The 23,233-nt window shown below is 39.5% G+C and overlaps 1 protein-coding gene across 3 annotated transcripts in view; it reads right to left on the minus strand.

Moving 5' to 3' along the window:
• The window catches only part of RAP2A (RAP2A, member of RAS oncogene family), a 39,008-nt gene that overhangs the window by 2,848 nt on the left and 12,927 nt on the right, over nucleotides 1-23,233 (minus strand). Inside the window, exon 2 of one of the 3 annotated variants that reach the window (XM_089899417.1) lies at nucleotides 4-18,545. The exons of the other annotated variants lie outside the window; for them this stretch is intronic. Coding sequence (XP_089755543.1) covers nucleotides 18,416-18,545 — 130 coding nt within the window. The 3' untranslated portion in view covers nucleotides 4-18,415. Of the gene's footprint in view, nucleotides 1-3; nucleotides 18,546-23,233 lie in introns of those variants that run through there. 3 annotated transcript variants of the gene reach the window in all.

Consider the following 23,233-nt stretch of genomic DNA (forward strand, 5'->3'; position numbering starts at 1 on the left):
AAATACACAAGCAACTTAAAAATGAGTGGGGACAGTGGGGATAACAATATCAAAGGTAAATCTAAGATTTGGATATTATCATTTTGCTAGAAATGGATCTGGACAATTCCAGTTTTTATCAAAGGACTTTCCACGCATTTACTGTATTTCAGCGATGCCTAGGCTTTCTGATCTCAGATCATACTGAGAGCTCTGAACATATGACACAGGAGTTTTTCACATCTTCTAGTACCCTCACATACAAACAATTATGTGTACTCCTTGGCCTCTGGGAGGACAACGGCAGTGAGAATGAAGCTGCATTACAAACACTATAAATCAGTGCTTTGCATACAAGCCCTCTTGGCCTGCTGTACAGAGAAGCTTGGCAAGGAGCTGACACGGCCAGTCCTGTCAGGACAAGGTCAGCTCCTAATCTGTTTTACTTGCAAAGGTATAACTGCATTTTGTTTTTCTTATAAGAGGCTATACATCACTGTGTGTTTAAAACACTTTGTCTAGAAGTGAAGTTACATAAACGTTAATAAAATTAAGTAAAATTTATCGATTAAATTTAAGTTAAAATTAATTTCAATCTCTGTTTACAATACTTAACAAAAGGGAAAGTGATAAGCATCCCTTTCTATTATTAATCAAGTGATAACTGTTTTAAGGAATACTTTTTAGTTTAAATATACAGTATAATATGCTTTATACATAAAGAAATATTTCTTACTTTTAATTAAAAACTACAAATATGTGGATTTTCAAAATGTGTAGAAAAACCAAATCATTAACCATCGTATGATAGAATCTGAATAAATCTAACAGATTCTCAAAAGGGTAATAACTAGAACACTGCAAACATAGGTCCACTTGCAACAGTATTTAATGATTGTTAAACCGAAATGTCCACTTAGTCGTATCAGAGACCTTGTCCATTATATCACACACTGAGTTCAGTGGTCTTTCCTAAAACCAAGATGCTAAAGATGCTAGAGAAATCCAGATTAATATTCTCAGAAGGCTTTAAAAGACTGAATAAGATGTTTAAGAAAAAACGGTATTATGTACATTTCAGAACACCCGACGGTGATCAATTTCGTGGCTCTTTCGGTTAACATAAATATGTGAGACAGGATCTGGAGGCTCAGCTTCCAGTCGGGCCACTGAGAGGCTGCAAGGCTGGGCAAATCAGTCACTCTACTCGCCCGTATTTCATTTCCTCGTCAGTAAAGCAGGAGTAAGAACATCTGTTCCCACTTAACACACAAGGTTGCTGTAACGGTCACGTGAGAGAACCTAGGAAAAACCAAGTGCCGGATAAACGAAGGGTGGCGTTCTTTCCCCTCCTGCCCGCTGATATGAGACCACGGCCTCAGGAAGTGTGAAGAAGGAGGGGGAACTGGTGGGCGGGGGTGAGGAGTGCGAGGGAGGGCGCGCCAACCTGGGCGGTGAGGACGAGGGCCAGAGGCAGGCCTGGAGTCACAGGGATAAAGCAGCGCCCTGACAACAGCCTCTTCTACTCTACCCCGCCCAGGCTGAGCATCGTAACCACAGGGAACAGGAAAAGCGGAAGAGCCTTCTCCTAATGTGGGTACCTGTGGGGAAGGGGATCGGAAAAGGCGCTGGCTTGGGATGACAGAATTGGTCCTCTGTGTGGAGGAAAGATCTGGAGAAACCTGGATCCTCCTTCAGGAAGATGAGTGAGAAAGAAATGGGACAGCAGCAAAGGATGAGCTTGACAGAGTAAAGTGAGGCTGTGAGGAAACTGGCTCTGCTCTGCACTGTGGCTATACCGTATATTAAGAAGCAAACAAACCGAAAACGCCCAGACCAGGACTCCAGTTCCAGAACTGCCTCTCGCCAGTGCTGTGAATTTAGAAAATTAACTTAATCTCTACGTTCCGTGGTTTCTTGGACTATAAAATGAGCTGGACTAGCTAATTTCTAAGGGGTTCTTAAGCCCTGAAGTTGAAAGTCAGCACAGAAACAGCAGGTCACTCCCAAGACAACACGTATCACTTACTGAGTGACTGCTGAGAGCCCAGCACTGCTCTAAGAACAGCACCCAACGGGCTGAGCTTCACAAGAGATGCAGATGGACGCCTCAGGAGTAAGCCCAACATGCAGGGGTAACCGCGTCAGACTCAATGGGGCGAAGTCCCCAGGCAGAAGCGCTTTCCAACTTGGCGAGTGGAGCGGGTGCTCAGTGCATTCCGCCTCCCAGGAAGGTGGAGATGCACTCGGGGCCCCGGCAGCTCCATCGCACTGACACCACTGTTCAAACACAGAAACGTGGGATGCTTTTAGCTGTGCGAGCACTGAAGGCTCTACGGAAAACTGCCTGCCGCTGCGTAAGTAACTAGTGATAAACGGTCAATGTGTTGTATATTTATTCATCCATTTAACACGTTTATTTAAGGGCCTACTATGTGCTAGATACTATTCTAGGCACTTATGATACATCAGTGAATAAAACAAAGAGCTCTGCCCTAGAGTCTAGCAGAGGAGACGGTCATCGATAATACATCCAAGTAAATACGTAAATTATTGGCTTACTAAATGGTGTTAGGTGCAATGGAAAAAACCTGCAGAACAGGGATGGGGCTGGGAGCACAGGTGCTACTTTAAACCAGATGAGCAGAGTAGGCCTTGTTGGGATGGTGGCAGGTGAGCAAAGGTGTAAGGGAGTTTGCCAAGCAGGTATCTGGGGAAGAGCATGCCAGGTAGGACTCAGGCCAGGCAGTGTGAAGGCTGGTGGGAGTGTGTGTGATGGCTGGGGGCCCATCTGTATAGCCTCCTGCCCCTCCTGCAGCCAGAAACCCTGCAGCACAGAAAACCTGTTCACTTCAGGCTAAACAGAACTTTACAACCTGGGTGGCAAAAGTGGCCTCAGAAGACAAACGTGACGCCTATGACAGGGCCAACTAGATTATCTAGGAAGACTAGGTACTTGGTTGGCAGGTGACGGCAGTGCTTTCATTTCATGCTCTATATTTATAATAGTTTCGTGAGTTGTCTTCATTTTTTCTCTTTTCTAAACACATCACTTGGGAACAAAGGTGAAGATGCAAAATTCCAAAAATACTTAATTTATGTATTATTGTTAACGTTAGTAAGAGCAGAGTAGCACGCTGTCCACATCTTAAACGTCAGCTGGTTTCTCATCAACCTCAGCATAACTTCCTTGATGCTTCCTTTGAGAGTGGGATCATGCAGTGGCTTCTGCGTCTCACTTTGATTTTTGTTGATATTCTGAGAACTCTTGTTTTATTAACATGAATGTTCGTGTTGTTTACTGTATCATGAGCATGATATATTAATATATATAATACTATATTATACATTATTAATAATTATTAATATATTAATAAATAAAATTAGTTCTTTTGAGCAGCTCTGCTTAATGCATTGAATGAAACATCAGAAATACTGGTGTGAGTATCACTTAGCTGTAGAATGTTGATGGCTTCTCAGTGAAGGCAGCTTTGTAAATATGAATAGTTCAAAGCATTTGATGTTTGTCAACAGTCTTTATGTAACTATCTTGATATGGGTATATGTGTACGTATATTTTATTCTGGTTGTGTCAAACTCGGCTGATCACCAAAATAGCTTGAGAACTAAAAATACTGATTCCCAGGCCCGACTCCAGAGCTACTGAATCTGAATTTGTGGGATCAGGACTCAAGACCCTATTAAAAAGTACCTATCTAGGGCTTCCCTGGTGGCGCAGTGGTTGAGAGTCCGCCTGCCGATGCAGGGGACATGGGTTCGTGCCCCGGTCTGGGAAGATCCCACATGCCACGGAGCAGCTGGGCCCCTGAGCCTGTGTGTCCGGAGCCTGTGCTCCGCAACGGGAGAGGCCACAACAGTGAGAGGCCCGTGTACGCAAAAAAAAAAAAAAAAAAAAAAACCTATCTACATCTATAAGTTCTGAACACTAATTGTGAGGTTCAGCAGGGCTTAGGAATCACTGACCTGATCTACTACGTTGTGACCCCAAACAATACTGTATGTGTATAGTTCATGGTTTTGTACTGTGGCAAGTCCAGGATCAATTCCTTCTTCCCTGCATTTATTCACCAGTGGTAAGTTGTAGACAGATAGCACTATACTCAGTTCCTTTAACTTCCTTTTGAGGGTGTTGCATTGTAGCATATTAAAAGAAGGCTATGCTTCACATGAATTTTACCAGGCTGCTGTCTTCTCAGTCACTTTTTCAAGAGCAGGTTGAAATATAATTCTCTTTAAATTCAGAAATGAGAATCGGAAAGATTTTTACTTACAAGGTCCCCTTGTTCAACCTTCCACCCGTTGTTAAAAATCTCACCTACCAAGAGGGTCTCAAGGCAAAATGTCAGAACACCTGATGCTTTAATCATTTCCATGACAACCTTACCAAATGGTTATATTTCAGCATCTTTAGTGATGTGGAAATCATATCTCAGCCAACCCATTTTGTCCTTCCTGTCAGTTCTGTTAAATGTTAGTGTTAAAAAGTCAGTGCTAAAAAGTTTACCCCTATCTAATGAGCTGTGATCTGTAACACCTTGTCCCTCCTTTTACGCTTGAGAACATAGAAATCTTTTCTCCAAAATGAAAATAGCGTTTCTTCTCCATCTCCCTGGTCAAATAAGTAACACATAATGATTTTAAAAAACCCATGGCAATATTTAAATAGGTAAAGAGGAAACTGAAAAACATTCTTAATCTCACCTCTATGAGAATAATTGCTATAACTATTTTCATGTATATCGTTTCACTATTTTCCTATACATATCTATATAAATGTAAATTTTTATGAAAGATTATATCAGCTTCGATTTTCACTTATCATGGACTTTGTATATCAATAAGTGATATACATCATATTAATGGCTAAACAGTATTCCATTTTATAGAGTCTCTACGATAAACATACCGTAATTTAATGACTCCTTCTCCATTTGTGCATGGAGAGTTCCCCCCTACTCATTTTTTTCACTAACAAACAGCAATCTGATGAACTACACCTAGAGGTATAACTTCTTTCTCAAAGGTATGCATAGTGTGTGTGTGTGTGTGTGTGTGTGTGTGTGTGTGTGTGTGTGTGTGTGTGTGTATGTGTATGGCATACCATTTAAACCAGAAAAATCACATTTCTAGATTAGATAACCAGATTGCCATGCACACATACATGCAATCTCAACTGACATCCAGAAATTTATACTACAACCAACAGTGCTTAAGAGTGCCTGTTTCCCCACCCTTGGGATTGATATTTTTAATCTTTCAATAAAGTATTATGGCAGTTCTGGAGAAAGAGAACGGTTTTTGGCTAGGAGTTGAAGGCTCCTACCACAGCCTGCCAGCATAAAACATCAATACTTCTCGTAAGGATGGAAAACATAAGCTAAATAAGGCTTCCGTCTTCCTCTAAACTGATTTGTTTTGAGGTGACTAAATATTTCATCTTAAAAGAGCACTTCTGGTAATTTAGCTCGAGTAATGAAAGGAAACCACAATTCTATGCGGCAACTTTCTCTTGGTTTCAGACTGCATACTGAAGAACAGAGAGAAATCTGTAAATGTAATGTAAAAATTAAGTTAGGAGCATAATACTAAAAAGATACTCAAAGCTATCACGGATACTCCAAACCGATGTAGATAAAAATAATCTGTTTTAATAGAAATTAAGAGCTGACACTGTATCAGAAGAACAGGTTGATGGTGAGGGACCAAACTGATCATGACAATGCAACTCAGGCTTTTTTTTTTTTTTTTTTTTTGGCGGTACGCGGGCCTCTCACTGTTGTGGCCTCTCCCGTTGCGGAGCACAGGCTCCGGACGCGCAGGCTCAGCAGTCATGGCTCACGGGCCCAGCCGCTCCGTGGCATGTGGGATCTTCCCTGACCGGGGCATGAACCCGTGTCCCCTGCATCGGCAGGCAGACTCTCAACCATTGCGCCACCAGGGAAGCCCCTCAACTCAGGCATTTTGAATGTTGTATTAAAAAACCATTTGAGGGAGAAAATATTTGCAAAAGACATCTGATAAAGGATTGTTATCCAAAATATACAAAGAAGTCTTAAAACTCAACAAGAAACAAACAACCCAAATAAAAAATTGAGCGAGGGCTTCCCTGGTGGCGCAGTGGTTGAGAGTCCGCCTGCCGATGCAGGGGACGTGAGTTCGTGCCCTGGTCCGGGAAGATCCCACATGCCGAGGAGCGGCTGGGCCCGTGAGCCATGGCCGCTGAGCCTGCGCGTCTGGAGCCTGTGCTCCGCAACGGGAGAGGCCACAACAGTGAGAGGCCTGCGTACTGCAAAAAAAAAAAAAAAAAAGGCCGAAAGACCTTAATAGACTTCTCAATGAAGAAGATATACAGATGGCAAATAAGCATGTGAAAAGATGCTGCACATCATATGTTGTCAGAGAAATTCAAATTAAAACAGAGATACCACTATACACCTACTAGAATGGACAAAATCTAGAACGCTGACAACACCAAATGATAGATAGGAGCAACAGGAACTCTCATTCATTCCTGGTGGGAATGCAAAATGGTACAGCCACTTGGAGGACAGTTCAGTGGTTTCGTAGAAAACTACACATACTCTTATCATACAATCCAGCAATCCTTGGTATTTACCCCCAAAAGTGAATAATTATGAATATATAAAACCTGCATATGTACATAGCAGCTTTATTCATAATTGCCAAAACTTGGAAGCAACCAAGATATCCTTCAGTAGGTGAATGGATAAACTGTGGTACATCCAGACAATGAAATATCATTCAGCGTTAACAAGAAATGACCTGTCAAGCCATGAAAAGACAGGTAGGAAACTTAAAGGCGCATTAAGTAAAGGAAACCAGTCTGAAATGGCTACATACTGTACGGTTTGAATTATATGACATTTTGGAAAAGGCAAAACTATGGAGACAGTTAAAAGATCAGTGGTTGCCAGGAGTTGGTGGGGGTGGGGAGGAAGGGGTGAAGAGGTGGAGCACAGAGGATCTTCAGGGCAGTGAAAATATTCTTTATGATACCACCACGATGAATACATGCTATTAAACATTTGCCCAAATCCACAACGTACACCACCAAGAGTGTACGAAGGTAAACTGCTGACTTTGGGTGATTATGATGTGTCAATGTAGGTTCATCAGTTTAACCAATGTACCAGTCTGGTGGGGGATATTGCTTATGGGAAAGGCTATGCACGGGTAGGCTCAGGGGCTATACAGGAAATCTCCGCATCACCTCGATTTTGCTGTGAACCTTAAACTACTCTGAAGAAAGTCTTTTATTTTTTTATTCTGTTATTTTATTTTTATTTTTATTTATTTTTTTGGCTGCGTTGGGTCTTCGTTGTGGCGTGTGGGCTTTTCTCTGGTTGCGGTGCGTGGGCTTCTTATTGCGGTGGCTTCTCTAGTTGTGGAGCGTGGGCTCTAGGCTTGCGGGCTTCAGTAGTTGCAGCATGCGGGCTCAGTAGTTGCGGCACGCGGGCTCTAGAGCGTAGGCTCAGTAGTTGCGGCGCACGGGCTTAGTTGCTCCACGGCATGTGGGATCTTCCGGAGCAGCGATCGAACCCGTGTCGCCTGCATTGGCAGGCGGATTCTTAACCACTGCATTACCAGGAAAGTCCAAGAAATAAAGTCTTTTAAAAAGAGCTACTTGAGGACTAGGGTAGCCAAGTTGGCTTAAGTCTACTAAAGTCTTTATATCCCACTAATCACAGGTAAAAACTCAGGACAAAATACAAACAGCAACTACCAAACAACTCTGAAAAGTAAAGAAAAGCAGGCAGATTGGGGAGGAGAGCCAATTCTTAGAGAGAAGACCCATACGGAGGTTGAATTTCCTAGTTTTTCCTCTTTTCTCTTGTGGCCTTGAGCTGAGGGTGGGCACTCAGTGGTATGCACACAGCCAGAACTCTGGGAGAAATTCTGTCTTTCTACCCAGAAGATCAGGGTAAAGGGATCTCTGTGAGCTGGAGTATGTGTGTGGGTGGGGAAACCTCCCTTTTTCCTTTTCTTTTCATTTTTTAAGGGTTTTTAAAAAATATATATATTTATTTTATTTTTGGTTGCGTTGGGTCTTCATTGTTGCATGCGGGCTTTCTCTAGCTGCGGCGAGTGGGGGCTACTCTTCATTGCAGTGTGCATGCTTCTCATTGCGGTGGCTTCTCTTTGTTGCGGAGCATGGGCTCTAGGTGTGTGTGCTTCAGTCGTTGTGGCACGTGGGCTCAGTAGTTGTGGCTCACAGGCTCAGTAGTTGTGGCTTGCGGGCTCTAGAGCGCAGGCTCAGTAGTGGTGCTCAGGCTTAGTTGCTCTGCGGCATGTGGGATCTTCCTGGACCAGGGCTCAAACCCGTGTCCCCTGCATTGGCAGGCGGATTCTTAACCACTGAGCCACCAGGGAAGCCAAAACCTCCCTTTTTTCTTGTTTTTCCTTTCACAACTCACCTACAGTGGGCCCCTAGCAGAGCTGGGGTAGTGGGCAATGCCAACAGCTAAGACTTCATTAGAAATTTCTGGTTAGAGGAACTGAAAAAAGGGCTCCTTAAGGTCCAAAGAGAATGAGAGAAATCTTTAGTTTTTTTCCTTATTTTTTCTCTGCCCACTATGCTAGGAAGATGATCGCAACTGTGAGAACTGTGTAGCAATGCAGAAGGATATCAACCAACTTTATCTAATTAATATTTATAGAACACTCTACACCATAAAAGCAGAATACATAATTCTTGTCAAGTGCCCCTGCAATATTCACTAAGACACACCATATTTTTGGCTATAAAAACTGTAACAAATGTAAAAGAGCTGAAATGATACAAAATATATTCTCGGACCATAGTGGAATTAAACTAGAAATCAGTAATAAAAAGATATCAAGAAAAATCTCCAGATATTTAGAAACTGAACCATATACTTCAAAATAATCCATGGGTCAAAGAAGACATCATTATAAAATAAGAAAACACTTATTTGAATGAAAATGAAAATAGAACATATCAAAATCTGTGGGATGTAGTTAAAGCACTGCACAGAGAGAAATTATAGCATTAAATGTTTATATTTGAAAAGAAGAAAGGTCTTAAATCAATGATCTGTGCTACTACCTTAAGAAATGAGAAAAAGCACAAAATAAATCCAAATTAAGCAGAAGGATGAAATAATAAAGAACAAAAATAAAAGAAATTGAAAACAGAAAAACAATATAGAAAATCAACAAAATTAAAAATCTGGTTCTCTGAAAAGACCAATAAAACTGATAAACTTTTAGCCAGATTGATCAAGAAAAAAAGATGACACAAATTAACAATACCAGAAAGAGGAAACTTAACTACACACCCTACAGACATGAAAGAGAATATGCTCCTGAAATAAAAACTTAGATGAAATGCATCAATTCCTTGAAAACATTTACTTATATGATGTCATTCATGCTGCTCTTCTCGGGGGGTGACAGCAGCTCTCCACTACTGATCATATTATACCTAAACCCCTCTGTTTAGCTTCTTCAGGTTTCCAAACTCTAGCCCTTCATATCTAATTCAACTTTATCTCCTACAACTTTCCAAAGAGAATCTTCTGTTCTAAGTTCTGTTTCCTTGTTCATGATGGTCCTCTAACGACAGAAGTCCCTGCCAATCAAAATTCTAACTACCATTCGAAATTGAGGTCAAATTTCATCTCTTTTTAAAATCTTCCTTTTATAAATAGCTCATTTGGCTGAACTCTTATTTACATTTTATATCATTAAGAATTTGGGGTTCACAGGTTTTCATTAATTTATTTCTTGAGTATCTACTAGGCATTGTGTGAAGGACTGGAGATATAAGACAAATAAAATCCTTGGAGTTTACACTCAAGTTGAAGGTAACACTATAAACAAACAACCAATGTAACTAAAGACTGTGACAGCTGTTTCAAAGAAAAACAATATTGATTAATGTACAGTAACTTGGGCAGGCCAATATTACATGAGGTGATCAAAGAAGGCATCTCTGGGAGATGAATTCTAAGCAGAAACTTGAAGACAGAGAGTTGAGTCAGCCATGGGAGTAAACCAGGAATCAAACATTTTAGCCAGAAGAAAATATAAAGGATAGGTTGTAGAAGAGTGCTAGGCTTATTCAGGGAACAAAAAGGAGATTGGAACGATTACAGGGTAAAGAGCAAGGGGGAAGAAAAGCATGAGGGATGACTGAAGAAGGACCTATGGCCACTATTGTAAGAATAGGAGAAAGTCACTGAAGGTCTTTTAACAAAAAAAATTAGGTGGTTCTATGTGTTAAGAGATCAGTGTGGTTAAGGTACAGAAAATGTTCTTTAGGGGCACAATAGTAGCAGGAAGACAGGAGATGACTGTACTGTTCCAGGCAAAAGTCAATGATGACTTGGGATGATGGCAATGACAGTATTAAGAAATAAAACTTAAAATATATTTCGGAGGCAGCACCAACAAAGACATGATAATGGACTGGTTGAAGAAGACAGCAGGTAGTGTGGTCTGACAAAAAAGAGAAATCAGTAAGATTCATAGGTAAACTATTGCTTTTACAAGTATAATTTTTTTTTTCTTCTTCGGTACGTGGGCCTCTCACTGTTGTGGCCTCTCCCGTTGCGGAGCACAGGCTCCGGACGCGCAGGCTCAGCGGTCATGGCTCACAGGCCCAGCTGCTCCGCGGCACGTGGGATCTTCCTGGACCGAGGCACGAACCCGTGTCCCCTGCCTCGGCAGGCGGACTCTCAACCACTGCGCCACCAGGGAAGCCCTACAAGTATAGTTTTATCTCATGACTAAGAACCTAAGACCCCAAGGGGAACTACCATATACCTCCTATTACCCTGTTTCTAATACACTTGTACTGTGATCATGTTTAAAATTGTCTTGGTTATCAAATCACTACTTCTTACAAAGAAACTTTTAGTATACCATGGAGTTCTTAATAAACATTAAAAACAATCCCCTCTTAGCTTAAAATTCGATGATGATTTTCCTGTAGAAGTGGCTACTTCCTTTTCCTATATACGTTTAATTTTCTAAATACCCTACTTACTTCATGTTTACCTTAATATTATTCCTGGCTTTCTACCTATCCTTTACTGATTACCTGGGAGTCTTGTTAAAGATGTATGCTGTTTCTAGATACGAACTTTTCTTTTACTATGTAAGATAAAAATCATTTGGCACTCAAATTTCACCTTGTTGAAGGTCTTTCTACATACTCTCAAATTCCTACCAATAGACAAAGAGTAATGTTTCTGCCTTCTGCTTCTACCATACACTTGGATATTCTGATTATTTCTAAAAGTTTGTGAATGATAATTACCCAACACTATAGATGTATTTTTAGCTCTTTCCAAATTATTACTTTTTAAGTCTTTAAAAATCTTAGAAAAATATTACATCGATCAACAAGAAGCTTCAAATACTTTTTTGATTGGAGGGACAGTATAAATAAATAAAAACTCCAACACTGTCCCCTCTTCTTAGGCCCTCCTAAGAAAGAAAAAGTTATACTTCTCCATATGGCCTTTTCAGCATTATGCTCTCCTCAGACCATTAAAAAAATTGTCTGGAAAATTCTGTTTCACGGGGTGAGGCAAAAGCGAAGAGGAGGGCGAACTGGTAAAAGCAGTCATTGCTCTGGCCTCAACTAGGGAAAAGGTGAATGGTACCCAATTTGTCCAAAGGCAATTGAAGGTGACTCAGCCAATTCCTTGAAAAGTACAAACTATCACAACTCATCTCATATGAAATAGATCATTTAAATATCAATTTATCAATTATTATCCTATGCAATATGGTTTTAATGTCAAGTGAAGAACTCTGTCTAGCCCTAGATCATGAAGATTTTCTCTAAAAGTTTTATAGTTTTGCATTTTACGTTTAAGTCAGATCAATTTTAAGTTAGTTTGTGTTAAGATGTGAGGTTTAGGTTATACATGCCTAACTGCTCCAGCTTTTTGTTGAAAAATTATCAAATACCAGAAATAAATTTAATCAAAGATTTAAAAGGCTTTTACAATGAAAATTACAAAACAGTGCTTAGAGAAATTAAAGAAGACCTAAATAAATGGAGGAATGTACTATTCACTGATTGGAAAACCCAACATTAACACGTCAGTTCTCCACAAATTGATTTATGGATTCCACGTAATTCCAATCAAAATGACAGCAGATTTTTGATAATTTTGTGCGTATGGGGTAACTGACAGATGATTTTTGGAAATGCAAAGAATTCTATGGAAAAGCAAAATAACTAGAATAGCCAAAGCAAATCTGAAGAATTAAAACAAAGCTTGAGTATTAGATACCAGATATCAAGACTTATAAAGCTATAATAATTAAGATGGTGTGGTTTACACATAAGAAGAAATAGAAAAATGGAACAGAATAGAGGGTCTAGAAACAGACCTACACATACAGATTTGCCTGATTTATGACAAAGGTGCATCTACAATTCATTGGGGAAACGGTCTTTTAAATAAATAGCACTAGGTCAACTGGACAGGCATGTGGTAAAAACCAAAAACCAAAAACCAAAACCCAAAGAAACCTTGAACCCCCCCCATCTTATACCACTAACACAAATTACAGATGAATCATAGAATGAAAGTCAATATACCTTCTAGAAAGAAATATGGAGGATGAATCTTCATAACCTTAGAGTGGACAAGATATATTAATTAGGACACAGAAAAGAACCAAAAAAGATTAATAAAGTAGACTTGATTAAAATTAAGAATTTATGCTCATTAAAAGAAACTATTAAGCAAGTCAAAAGGTAAGGCAAGATTGGGAAAAGGTATCTGCAATACATATATCTGACAAAGGACTTCTATCCAAAATGTATAAAGAATTTCTACAAAATGTAAGAAGACAATACAATTTTTAGGTGGACAAAACACTTGAGCAGGTATTTTTTAAAAGATATGCAAATAGTCATTAAGCATACAAAAAGGTATTCATCATTATACACCAGGGAAATAAAAACTAAAATCAAAATGAGGTACCACTAAAATCTTATCAGCTAAGCTAAAATTTTAAAAGACTGACTATATCAAATGTTGACCAGGATGTGGAACAACTGAAACTCTTATTGGGGGAAGAGCAAATCGGTACAACTACTTTGGAAAATCATTTGGCAGTACAGTTGACCCTTTAACAACTTGGGGGTTAATCTGCTTATAGCTTATAGTTGGCCCTCCGTATCCACGGTTCCTCCACAACTAACTAGGGCTTCAACAAACCATGGACTGTGTAGCACTGCAGTATTTACTTTTGAAAAATATCTGCATATAAGTGAACCTGCACAGTTCAAATCCATGTTGTTCAAGGGTCAACTGTATTTACTAATGCTGAGCCTATGCATTTATGACCCAATAATTCTACTCCGAGGTATACACCAAGGGACAGTGTACATATATGCACCAGAAGATATGTACTAGAATGTTCATAGTAGTGTTAATAATGATAGCCGTGATCTAGAAACTACCCAAATACTTATCAACAGAATAAATAATGAAATCGTACAAGAGGACTACATACAAGGGGACTACTGTACCTCAGTGAAGAATCAGCTACTGCTACAAGCAACATGGATGAATCTGACAAAGAGGATGTTGAATGATAAAGGCCAGAAGCTTAATAACAGACAAAACTGATCTGTGCTGGTCTTTGAGCATGGAAGTGACAGGGATGAAACATGAGGGAACCTGCTGTGTTGCTTGAAATGTTTGTCCCACATCTTCATCCAGGACTTGGCTACCTGGAGTATGCATCTAGCTGTCTAATCTTAATTTGTGTACTTCACTACATAAAATAAATAAATAAATAAATAAATAAATAAATAAATAAATAAATAAATAAATTGAAACAGAAAAAAATCAATAAATGAGATAATTATCTAAATGATTTCCTCATTGCAATAGGAATGGTAAAATAAACTTCAAGACAAATGGAGTGAGCATGCATGTTGGTTATGGGGTGCAAGTCACACAAAGTGCATGATAAAGTCGATCAGTTAGTATATTATTCAGCTGAATACTGCTAATCCATTTTAAATTTCTGTCCACGTCCTATGCTGTTTATTTTATATTCAAGACTGGCTAAAGACTGAAAGCATAAGGAGTACTATACTAAAGTATATGTTTTTGGAAATAAAAACGATAATAACTCTGAACATTTTCTTCACCATCAGATCTATAAATTGCATCCATCTGACCACAATTCTTTTCAGGCATATCAAGATGCCACAGTATGGCAGAGAACTTCAAATATCCATGTTAGAAACAGAAAATATAATCATGACCACATTCAATCTGGCTTTTTATTTATTAGAAATGAAGATAATCTGCCCCAGTAATGTGTCATAGGTGAGGAAATGTTTGCAACTGGAAGCCTTAAACCTTGTTATTTAGAAACTAATTGCAAAAATATCTGAATAAACCAGTTGATTCCCTTTTTTTTTTTTAAAAAGAAGCACAATATCCAAGATAACCAAAATAAGGCAGAGGAAAGCAGTTGTTGGTCCACATTTGATATTTTAACATGTAGTTAAATTTCAATCTGCATTTTAATGTATATTCAGTCATCAAATAATCTGTCAACAAAGTATGCATCTTCTTACATAATTTAAATAGCAGGGAAAATTCAAGTTTGGACACCTATTTGAAAAACACACAGCTGTCATCCATCTAAGGAACAAAGGTCTTCAGACATAAAACATGCTTTTTATCTTCAGTGAGAGTCGAAATCTAAAAACCTCTGCATTAAAAAATAGGTCCAACTATTGTACTTGAAAAGACTAAACTGAGTCAATTGCTCAGGAAAATGCAAGTTATTTGAACTGTTATCTAAATTTATATCAAATTATAGGATATACCTTCTCAGCATCCCCTCATTTCAAATTCTTGGCAAAAATGCTGATGAATGAAAATTCATATATATCTGATACACAGTTAAAGTTCAGTTACAAGTACTTCTTAAAAGTTACCGCTGACTGAAAAAGATTTAAAGATGCATCAAAGCTAGAAAGAGCTAAGACTTTTTAGAAACTTTTAAATTATGACCAGAAGAGTATTTTTCCTGGGGTATTTTCCTACTGTTGTAGTAAGATCTTAAAATATTTATTTCCAAATCACTAAATACAAACAGCACCAAACAAAACTAAAAACACGCTGAATCTCTAGAAAATGCAGGTTATCAGACCAGCAGAATTAGCTCTCCTTCTCTCCAGCAATAAGCAGCTCAGGGGACAAGCATATCAATTATGCATGACAGGTTGTAACTGGTTGGTCCAACTGGCATAAGTTTGACTGGGGATGTCTATTAAAAAGTTTTTTTTTCATTTGAAGCGGGAGAAGTAACAGGTGACAGATGGCAAAGGCAAAACAAAACAAATGCACAACGAAGAAAGGAGCTGGAAACTACCATTATTGGCAGAGATTATGGTGCCCAACAGCAGCCAATGGAGAATGACGAGCTACCGATATTTTGACAGGATTCAAGTCAACAGCGAATTAAAAGAAGTTAGAAACAGTTATAAGAAGTCACTGTGAGAGTGAGGGAGAAAGGGTGGTAAGCAAGTCTTCACTAGTCTCTAAAGTAATCAGGTTTGGGATGAGAGACTGTAACAATAGGTCTGGAACAGTAGTGATTACAGGGGACAGGCAGGGTGAGAATTATTGGATGTGAGAAAATCTGTCCCTTCATTTTCATTCCCGCTACAAAACCCCTTTCATTTCCAAAACAAGTCATACCTGAGCTGTGCAATAGTCTCCTAACTGGTCCCACCTCCAATTTCTCACCCCTCTATTCTATCCTATATGCCACTTCCACAGTGGTTATTTTAAAGCCCTGCACACGGTTCTCTCCCCATCCCCCCAAACCACGACCTAAGAAAAATATGTGATGGCTCTACAAGCACTTGATAAAGGCTATCTCTACGTTAACAGTCAAGGTCAACCACCATGTGGTCACTGGCTAAAATCATGATGGACTGCACCGCAAAGGGGAGAGAACTGGATGTCGATTTAGTGGACCTAGAAAGTCTGGCTGTGCTCCCTCAGATATGTCATGTGACCTCTCTGAGCCTCATGTTCCTTATCTGTGAAACAAACATTACTGATCCTTAGGTATTATGTTATGGAAGATGACGGTGATGACTTTACTAATAATAGCATCTGTAGAGGGCTTAGGAGGTGCCAGACACTGCCCTAAGCAGTGTACATGAATTATCCATTGAATTATTATGGATACTGTAAAATACTATTGTTACATGGTAACAAAAACTGTTACATAGTTATCTTATTTCCTATCTCCAGCTTCCATTCCCTGGCAGGACGGCCAAACCTAACTTTCTACTCTAAAGACCATTAGTTCTTATGGGAACAATGTAAGAAAAACAGGATAGATACTATTGCCTCTGATATCAGAAGCTGACCATTTACCATCTTCTCTGAACAGAAGTATCTTTCCTTACTCTGTTCGTCTTCTTGCTCCAAGCACTGCTAAGTCAAGTTACTAGATATGAACCATGGCTCTGACGTCCTATAAAACAATGTGGGATAATAAAAAAGAAAATGGAAACCAAACAAAACTGAAGAGAATTAGGTGTTCTGAGATAAAGTCTTGCTTCTGCTTTAAAACAGCTGTGTCACCTTTAAAGTTAGATCTGGGACCTCAGGAAGGCAAAGGGCCATGAATGTTTTTTTTTTTTTTCTTGCAGTACGCGGGCCTCTCACTGCTGTGGCCTCTCCTGTTGCAGAGCACAGGCTCCGGACGCGCAGGCTCAGCGGCCATGGCTCACGGGCCCAGCCGCTCCGCGGCACGTGGGATCTTCTCGGACCGGAGCACGAACCCGTGTCCCCTGCATCGGCAGGCGGACTCTCAACCACTGCGTCACCAGGGAAGCCCCATGAATGCTTTTTTATGTAGCTGTATCTCCGGTGCTGGAATCAATTCTTGACGCTTATAGCCGTACAAAATAGAATGAGTCAATGAAGTGATTATCTTCAAATATGACAGTTTTTGTATGTAGCCCACAGTGAAAATGTCACAGAAACAATGCAAACATATCCATGGTCACCAGGCTAAAAAAGCATTTTGGATGTACACCATCTAGAATGCTTTATTTTTTATCCTTTATCATGCTTTCCATTAGATGCCGAAATGCTTAAATTGATTTGCAATATAAGGGTTCTCCAGATATTCGGAAAGAAAATGGTCAAAATCCATAAGGTAATGAACCGAAGGGACCTTTATTCCTAACTCAACATTTACTGGATGCTTTCTTTGTGCCAGGAGCTGGATATCAAAACTGAAGCGGACTACCACCAAATACTTACATGGAAGAAGCTTTCTTTGTTAACATAAATTAGATGGTATATGTCAACTACTTTTAGAAAGGATATACACTGTGGGTAGAGTGAATGGGGATGGGCAGTACAGACTACTGTTACAAGCAGTTCCGAAGTGTATACACATACGCAGATTTTTCTGCTGAAACTAAACTTTAATATGTTATATTCTAATAAAATTAGATATGATCTTCAAAGTGCAGTTAATCACATGTGGGTGTGAACGGTAAAATGACACGGGACAGATACAGTGTGAAGTCAGTTGGTAGATGCCTGCGTCAATCTGCCACCTTTTAAGAGCTAAAATACATCCTTTCACTCACTTGTCACTCATCCTCATTACACATTCTTTAAAGATCTTAACAGAGAAATCCGAAGGATCAATAGTACTCTTATCAAAATAATTTCTAAAATATCAGCATGTTCACCTAAAAATGTTTTATTGCTCCAGATAACTATTACTGCTTAAAAAACTAGCCCCAAACTAATGGCTTAACATAACCATTTTATTGTTTCGTGGTGGTGTGAGTCAGGAACTTGGGCAGAGCTCAGGTGGCCGATTCTTCTGCTCCACGTGGCACTGGCTGGGCTCACTCAGTGGTGTTCAGCTAGGGCTGGCCTGGGAGGAGTCTCAAAGCTGGCTTCACCTCCGGCCTGGCCCGCTGGTGGCCACAGCTAGAAGGGTACCTCCGTCTCTCTCTCCACACAGTCTCAGGGCCTTTTCATGTGTTCTCCAGGAGGGTAGCTGGACTTCTCACATGGCAGCTTAGGGCTCCAAAAGACCACGGTGGAAGGTGCTTTGTCCTCTTAGAGACTAGGCCCCAAACTTGCTTAGCATCACTTCCACCATACTTTCTTGGTGAAAGTAGTTACAGGTCGGCCCAGATTCAAGGGAAGGGGAAACAGATCCCACCTCTCTCTGGGAGTCATGTCAAACAATCCACAGCCATCTTTAGTCTAGCATGTTTAGTAAAAAAGATGTCACCTTTTTAAAAAAAATTAATTAATTAATTTTTGGCTGCGTCGGGTCTTCCTTGCGGTGCGCAGGCTTTCTCTAGTTGCAGTGCGTGGGCTTCTCATTGTGGTGGCTTCTCTTGTTGCGGAGCACGGGCTCTAGGCACGCGGGCTTCAGTAGCTGTGGCGCAAACGCTGAGTTGCTTTGAGGCATGTGGGATCTTCCTGGACCAGGGCTCGAACCCATGTCCCCTGCAATGGCAGGCAGATTCTTAACCAATGTGCCACCAGGGAAGTCCAAAAGATGTCATCTTTTAAACTGAATAAAATTTCCAGTTCATGAGGATCTGCTGCCCCCAATCCAGAAATGTAATACAGAAGGATGTTGGCCAAGTCAAAGGAAGAGACTGTTTATACAGACTGGATATCACAAAAATACAAGTAAAAATGGGATTGAAATTGACATAATTCTAAAAACAGGGAACTTAAGGTAAGTGCCTAGAGGGACCATATAATTTTTGCCAAGAGACACTTTTGAGATGGAAAGGGGCACTGTAAATAAATGTACCAAGGCAACAGGTGTAAACCTGAACTGTCCCAGGTAAAGAGACATACGGCCGGCCACCTTTGGAGAAGAGGGAACAGATCAAAGCAGTGGTACTTATTCAAAGGAAATATTTATGGGATTGTTAGAAGCTAGTCAGTACGATCTAGAAAAGCTTCAGTACTTATGATTTTAACAGGATGTGCGGATGAGAGCGACACAACACATCTTCTTCCCCCTAATAGTCCCTTCCTCCATAAGTGTCCAAGTATTTCTTTCCGTAAAACCAGATGATGTACTCAGGGTAGCCTGAGGAATGAACAATGTCATCAAGAGTGGCCTTTTCAGGGCTTCCCTGGTGGCGCAGTGGTTGAGAGTCCGCCTGCCAATGCAGGGAACACGGGTTCGCGCCTCGGTCCGGGAAGATCCCGCATGGCGCGGAGCGGCTGGGCCCGTGAGCCATGGCCGCTGAGCCTGCGCGTCCGGAGCCTGTGCTCCACAACGGGAGAGGCCACAACAGTGAGAAGCCCGCGTACTGCAAAAAAAAAAAAAAAAAAAAGAGTGGCCTTTTCAAATGGCTGTACCTCTGGGAGGCCTCCAACCACCCAACACTCTGTTTATATCCTTCCTCCCTGAAGGGGGCAGTATGCCGACACTGGTTGATGGCCATTTGAGAGCAAGAACAAGTAGAGTTTATGCAAACATTAAGCTCTTTAATGCAAGACCACTGAGAAAAGTTTCATGCCATCAGTATTGTGTGTAAACTGATTAATCATTGAAAAGTTATGTTCTCATCTCCAGCTCTTCTAAAATAAACTTAAAAATTGTCTTAACTGTCTAGTTAGTGTTCATATATGTACGCACTTGTCTTACAACGAGCACCCAGCTCCTCACTATGCCAACGTGACTATGACTGACGGACAAAGTTTGTTTGGAGTGTTGGTTCACGAAGCAGAAAACAGTCCAAGTGTATGTGGGTCATCTGGGTGGGTGGGTGGAGGATTATATTTTGGATGGCATAGTTTTTGTTTTTTTTTTAATTAATTCATTTTTGGCTGCATTGGGTCGAACCCGTGTCCCCTGCATTGGCAGGCAGATTCTTAACCACTGCGCCACCAGGGAAGTCCTGGATAGTATAGTTTTATATGTACCATATTTGGATATTTCAGCTTCACTAAATGCAAAGACAAAAAAAATTGATATTAAGATAAAGCTTATTCTTTGTTTCTTAATCTATATTAAACTATCCCTGATAACGAACTTTTATCTTTAGATAATCTCCCAGCTATCTTCCCTGGGTACTCGCTAATCTATGCTGTTTTCTCTCAATTATCCATAAATCAGTTTATTTTTTTAATGCTTTCTAAGATAACAATTCTGCTCAAACCATTCAACAACCAAATACAAAGTAAGATTTCATTTCCAGGGAGGATCAAAATATACTAAATATAACAAAGCAAATAAATATATGATTGCTGGCATTAGTCTTACAGACAAATTTTGACCTTCTATAATGAGTTAGAATGCATCAAAAAACCTTTAGAAAAGGTGAGAGAAACAGGTGAGGGGGATTAAGAAGTACAAACTGGAAGTACTGGACGTTACAAAATAAATGATTCAGAGGTATGAAATGTACAGTATACATTTGTACAGGGGAATATAGGCAATAATAATGCAATATCTTTGTATGATGACAGATGGTAACTAGACTTATCATGGTGATCATTCTGTAACGTATTGGGTTGGCCAAAAGTTTCGTTCAGATTTTTCCATAAGGTGGGTCCAGTAGCACTTAGTTGTCTTTAACTTCATCCGAAACAACTTTGTTAGACTGTATGTGACAGCTATCGTATCAGCGTGCATTTTAAAAAAGACATCAAAATTGGTGAATGTTTGTGTAGCCATTTCAACGTTGAAGATGGAGGAAGAAAAGCAACATTTTCGGCATATTATGCTTTATTATTTTAAGAAAGGTAAAAATGCAACCGAAATGCAAAAACAGATTTCTGCAGTGTATGGAGAAGGTGCTGTGACTGATCAAACGTGTCAAAAGTGGTTTGCGAAGTTTCGTGCTGGAGATTTCTCGATGGACGATGCTCCACGATTGGGTAGACCAGTTGAAGTTGATAGTGATCAAATTGAGACATTAATTGAGAACAATCAGGATATTTTGAGTATGTCAGCAGGAGATAGCTGACATACTCAAAATATCCAAATCAAGCGTTGAAAATCATTTGCACCGGCTTGGTTATGTTCATCGCTTTGATGTTTGGGTTCCACAAAAGTTAAGTGACAAAAACCTTCTTGACCATATTTTCACATGCGATTCTCTACTTAAATGTAATGAAAACGTTGTTTTTAAAACAAATTGTGATGGGCGATGAAAAATGGATACTGTAATGTGGAAAGGAAGAGATCGTGGGGCAAGTGACGTGCACCACCACCAACCACACCAAAGGCCAGTCTTCATCCAAAGAAGGTGATGCTGTGTATATGGTGGGATTGGAAGGGAGGGCTCTATCATGAGCTCCTTCTGGAAAACCAAATGACTAACTCCAACAAGTACTGCTCCCAATTAGACCAACTGAAAGCAGCACTCGATGAAAAGCGTCCAGAATTAGTCAACAGAAAACACATAATCTTCCGTCAGGATAACACAAAACCGCATGTTTCTTTGATGACCGGGCAAAAACTGTTACAGCTTGGCTGGGAAGTTCTGATTCATCCACCGTACTCACCAGACATTGCACCTTCAGATTTCCATTTATTTCGGTCTTTACAAAATTCTCTTAATGGAAAAAATTTCAATTCCCTGGAAGACTGTAAAAGGCACCTGGAACAGTTCTTTGCTCGAAAAGATAAAAAGTTTTGGGAAGATGGAATTATGGAGTTGCCTGAGAAATGGCAGAAGGTAGTGGCACAAAAGGGTGAATACGTTGTTCAATAAAGTTCTTGGTGAAAATGAAAAATGTGTCTTTTATTTTTACTTAAAAACTGAAGGCACTCTTTGGCCAACCTAATACAGAAATACCGAATCACTACGTTGTGCACCAGGAACTCACATAGTGTCGTAGCCCAATTATGCTTCAAAAACAAAGTAACTCATAGCAAAACAGAACGATTTGTGGCTACCAAAGGCAGGGGTGTCTGGGGGTTGGGGGAGGAATTGGATGAAGGTAGTCAAAATGTACAAACTTCCAGTTGTAAGTACATGATAAATACAATGAACACTGCTGTATATTATACATGAAAGTTAAGAGAGTAAATCCTAAGAGTCCTATTGCAAGGAAAAAAATTATTTTTCCTATTCTTTAATGTTCTATCTGTATGAGATGATGGATGGTCACTAAACTTCCTGTGGTCATCATTTCATGATGTATGTAAGTCAAATCATTATGCTGTATACCTTAAACTTATGTAGTGCTGTATGTGAATTATATCTGAATAAAATAGGAAGAGAAAAAAAAAGTTGTGCCAAAAAAAAAAAATTCCTTAAAAAAAGTGGCCTAGCAAAAGCAATGTTTTTGGTGGAATAATACTTTAAAACTTAGAAATCAAACTGTTTCAAAAAATGTATTCTGTCTCTCTCTCCATATATAATAAACTCAACACTGTCAAATATATATTCATTTGTAGTACATTTTGGCATGCCAGATGGACAAAGATAGTATCTTGTACTTATTCTGCATAATGCTCAGGGCAGTGTTATGCAAATAAAGTGGTTTAAACCATAGTATTTGATGTTGACAGTGATGACTTTTATACAAAGACAAAACTTCTAGAATCAATTTATTAAAAGCTCTGTCAACACATTTCCCTCCATTGCCCCCCCATATACATATATACACATATATATGTAATTAGCCATAAACACTATTAAAATTTTCTTCACCCCATGTATAGTTTTGGTATTCATAAAAGGTCTATTATTATAAACTTTTTAAAAAAGAAAAGTGTTACTTAACAAATACTTATTATATGCCTGATCACTTTCTATATTTTTTATATTTTAAATACATGTACTAAAAAAAAAATCACAATTCTTTGTGAGTCACAAAATCATATTGTCACCATTTATAGGCAAGAGAGCCTCAAGACACAAAGTGCTCAGGGTCTGTGCTGTAAGTTCTGTAATACACACACTGTATGAGCACTTCAGACACGGGCAAGAAAGCAATGTAAAAATGGAAATGCAATACTAGATTAGCTAATATACAATTTTTCTAGATATGGGAAGGCAAGCGAGTCTAATTCCTAAGAAATCATGTGGCAGTATACTGATTTATAAAGTCAGAAAATGCTTGGGTCTCATTTCTATTTCTGTGATTTTTGGTGAAACTTTATTGTTGATATTTTAGAGTTACTATGTTAAGAAACTTTACATTCATTACCTCAT

The sequence above is a fragment of the Delphinapterus leucas genome, chromosome 18 (genome assembly GCF_059928025.1).
Source record: "Delphinapterus leucas isolate spDelLeu-1000000601 "Yukka" chromosome 18, BTC_Dleu_Yukka2, whole genome shotgun sequence".
Classification (NCBI taxonomy): Eukaryota; Metazoa; Chordata; class Mammalia; order Artiodactyla; family Monodontidae; genus Delphinapterus; species Delphinapterus leucas.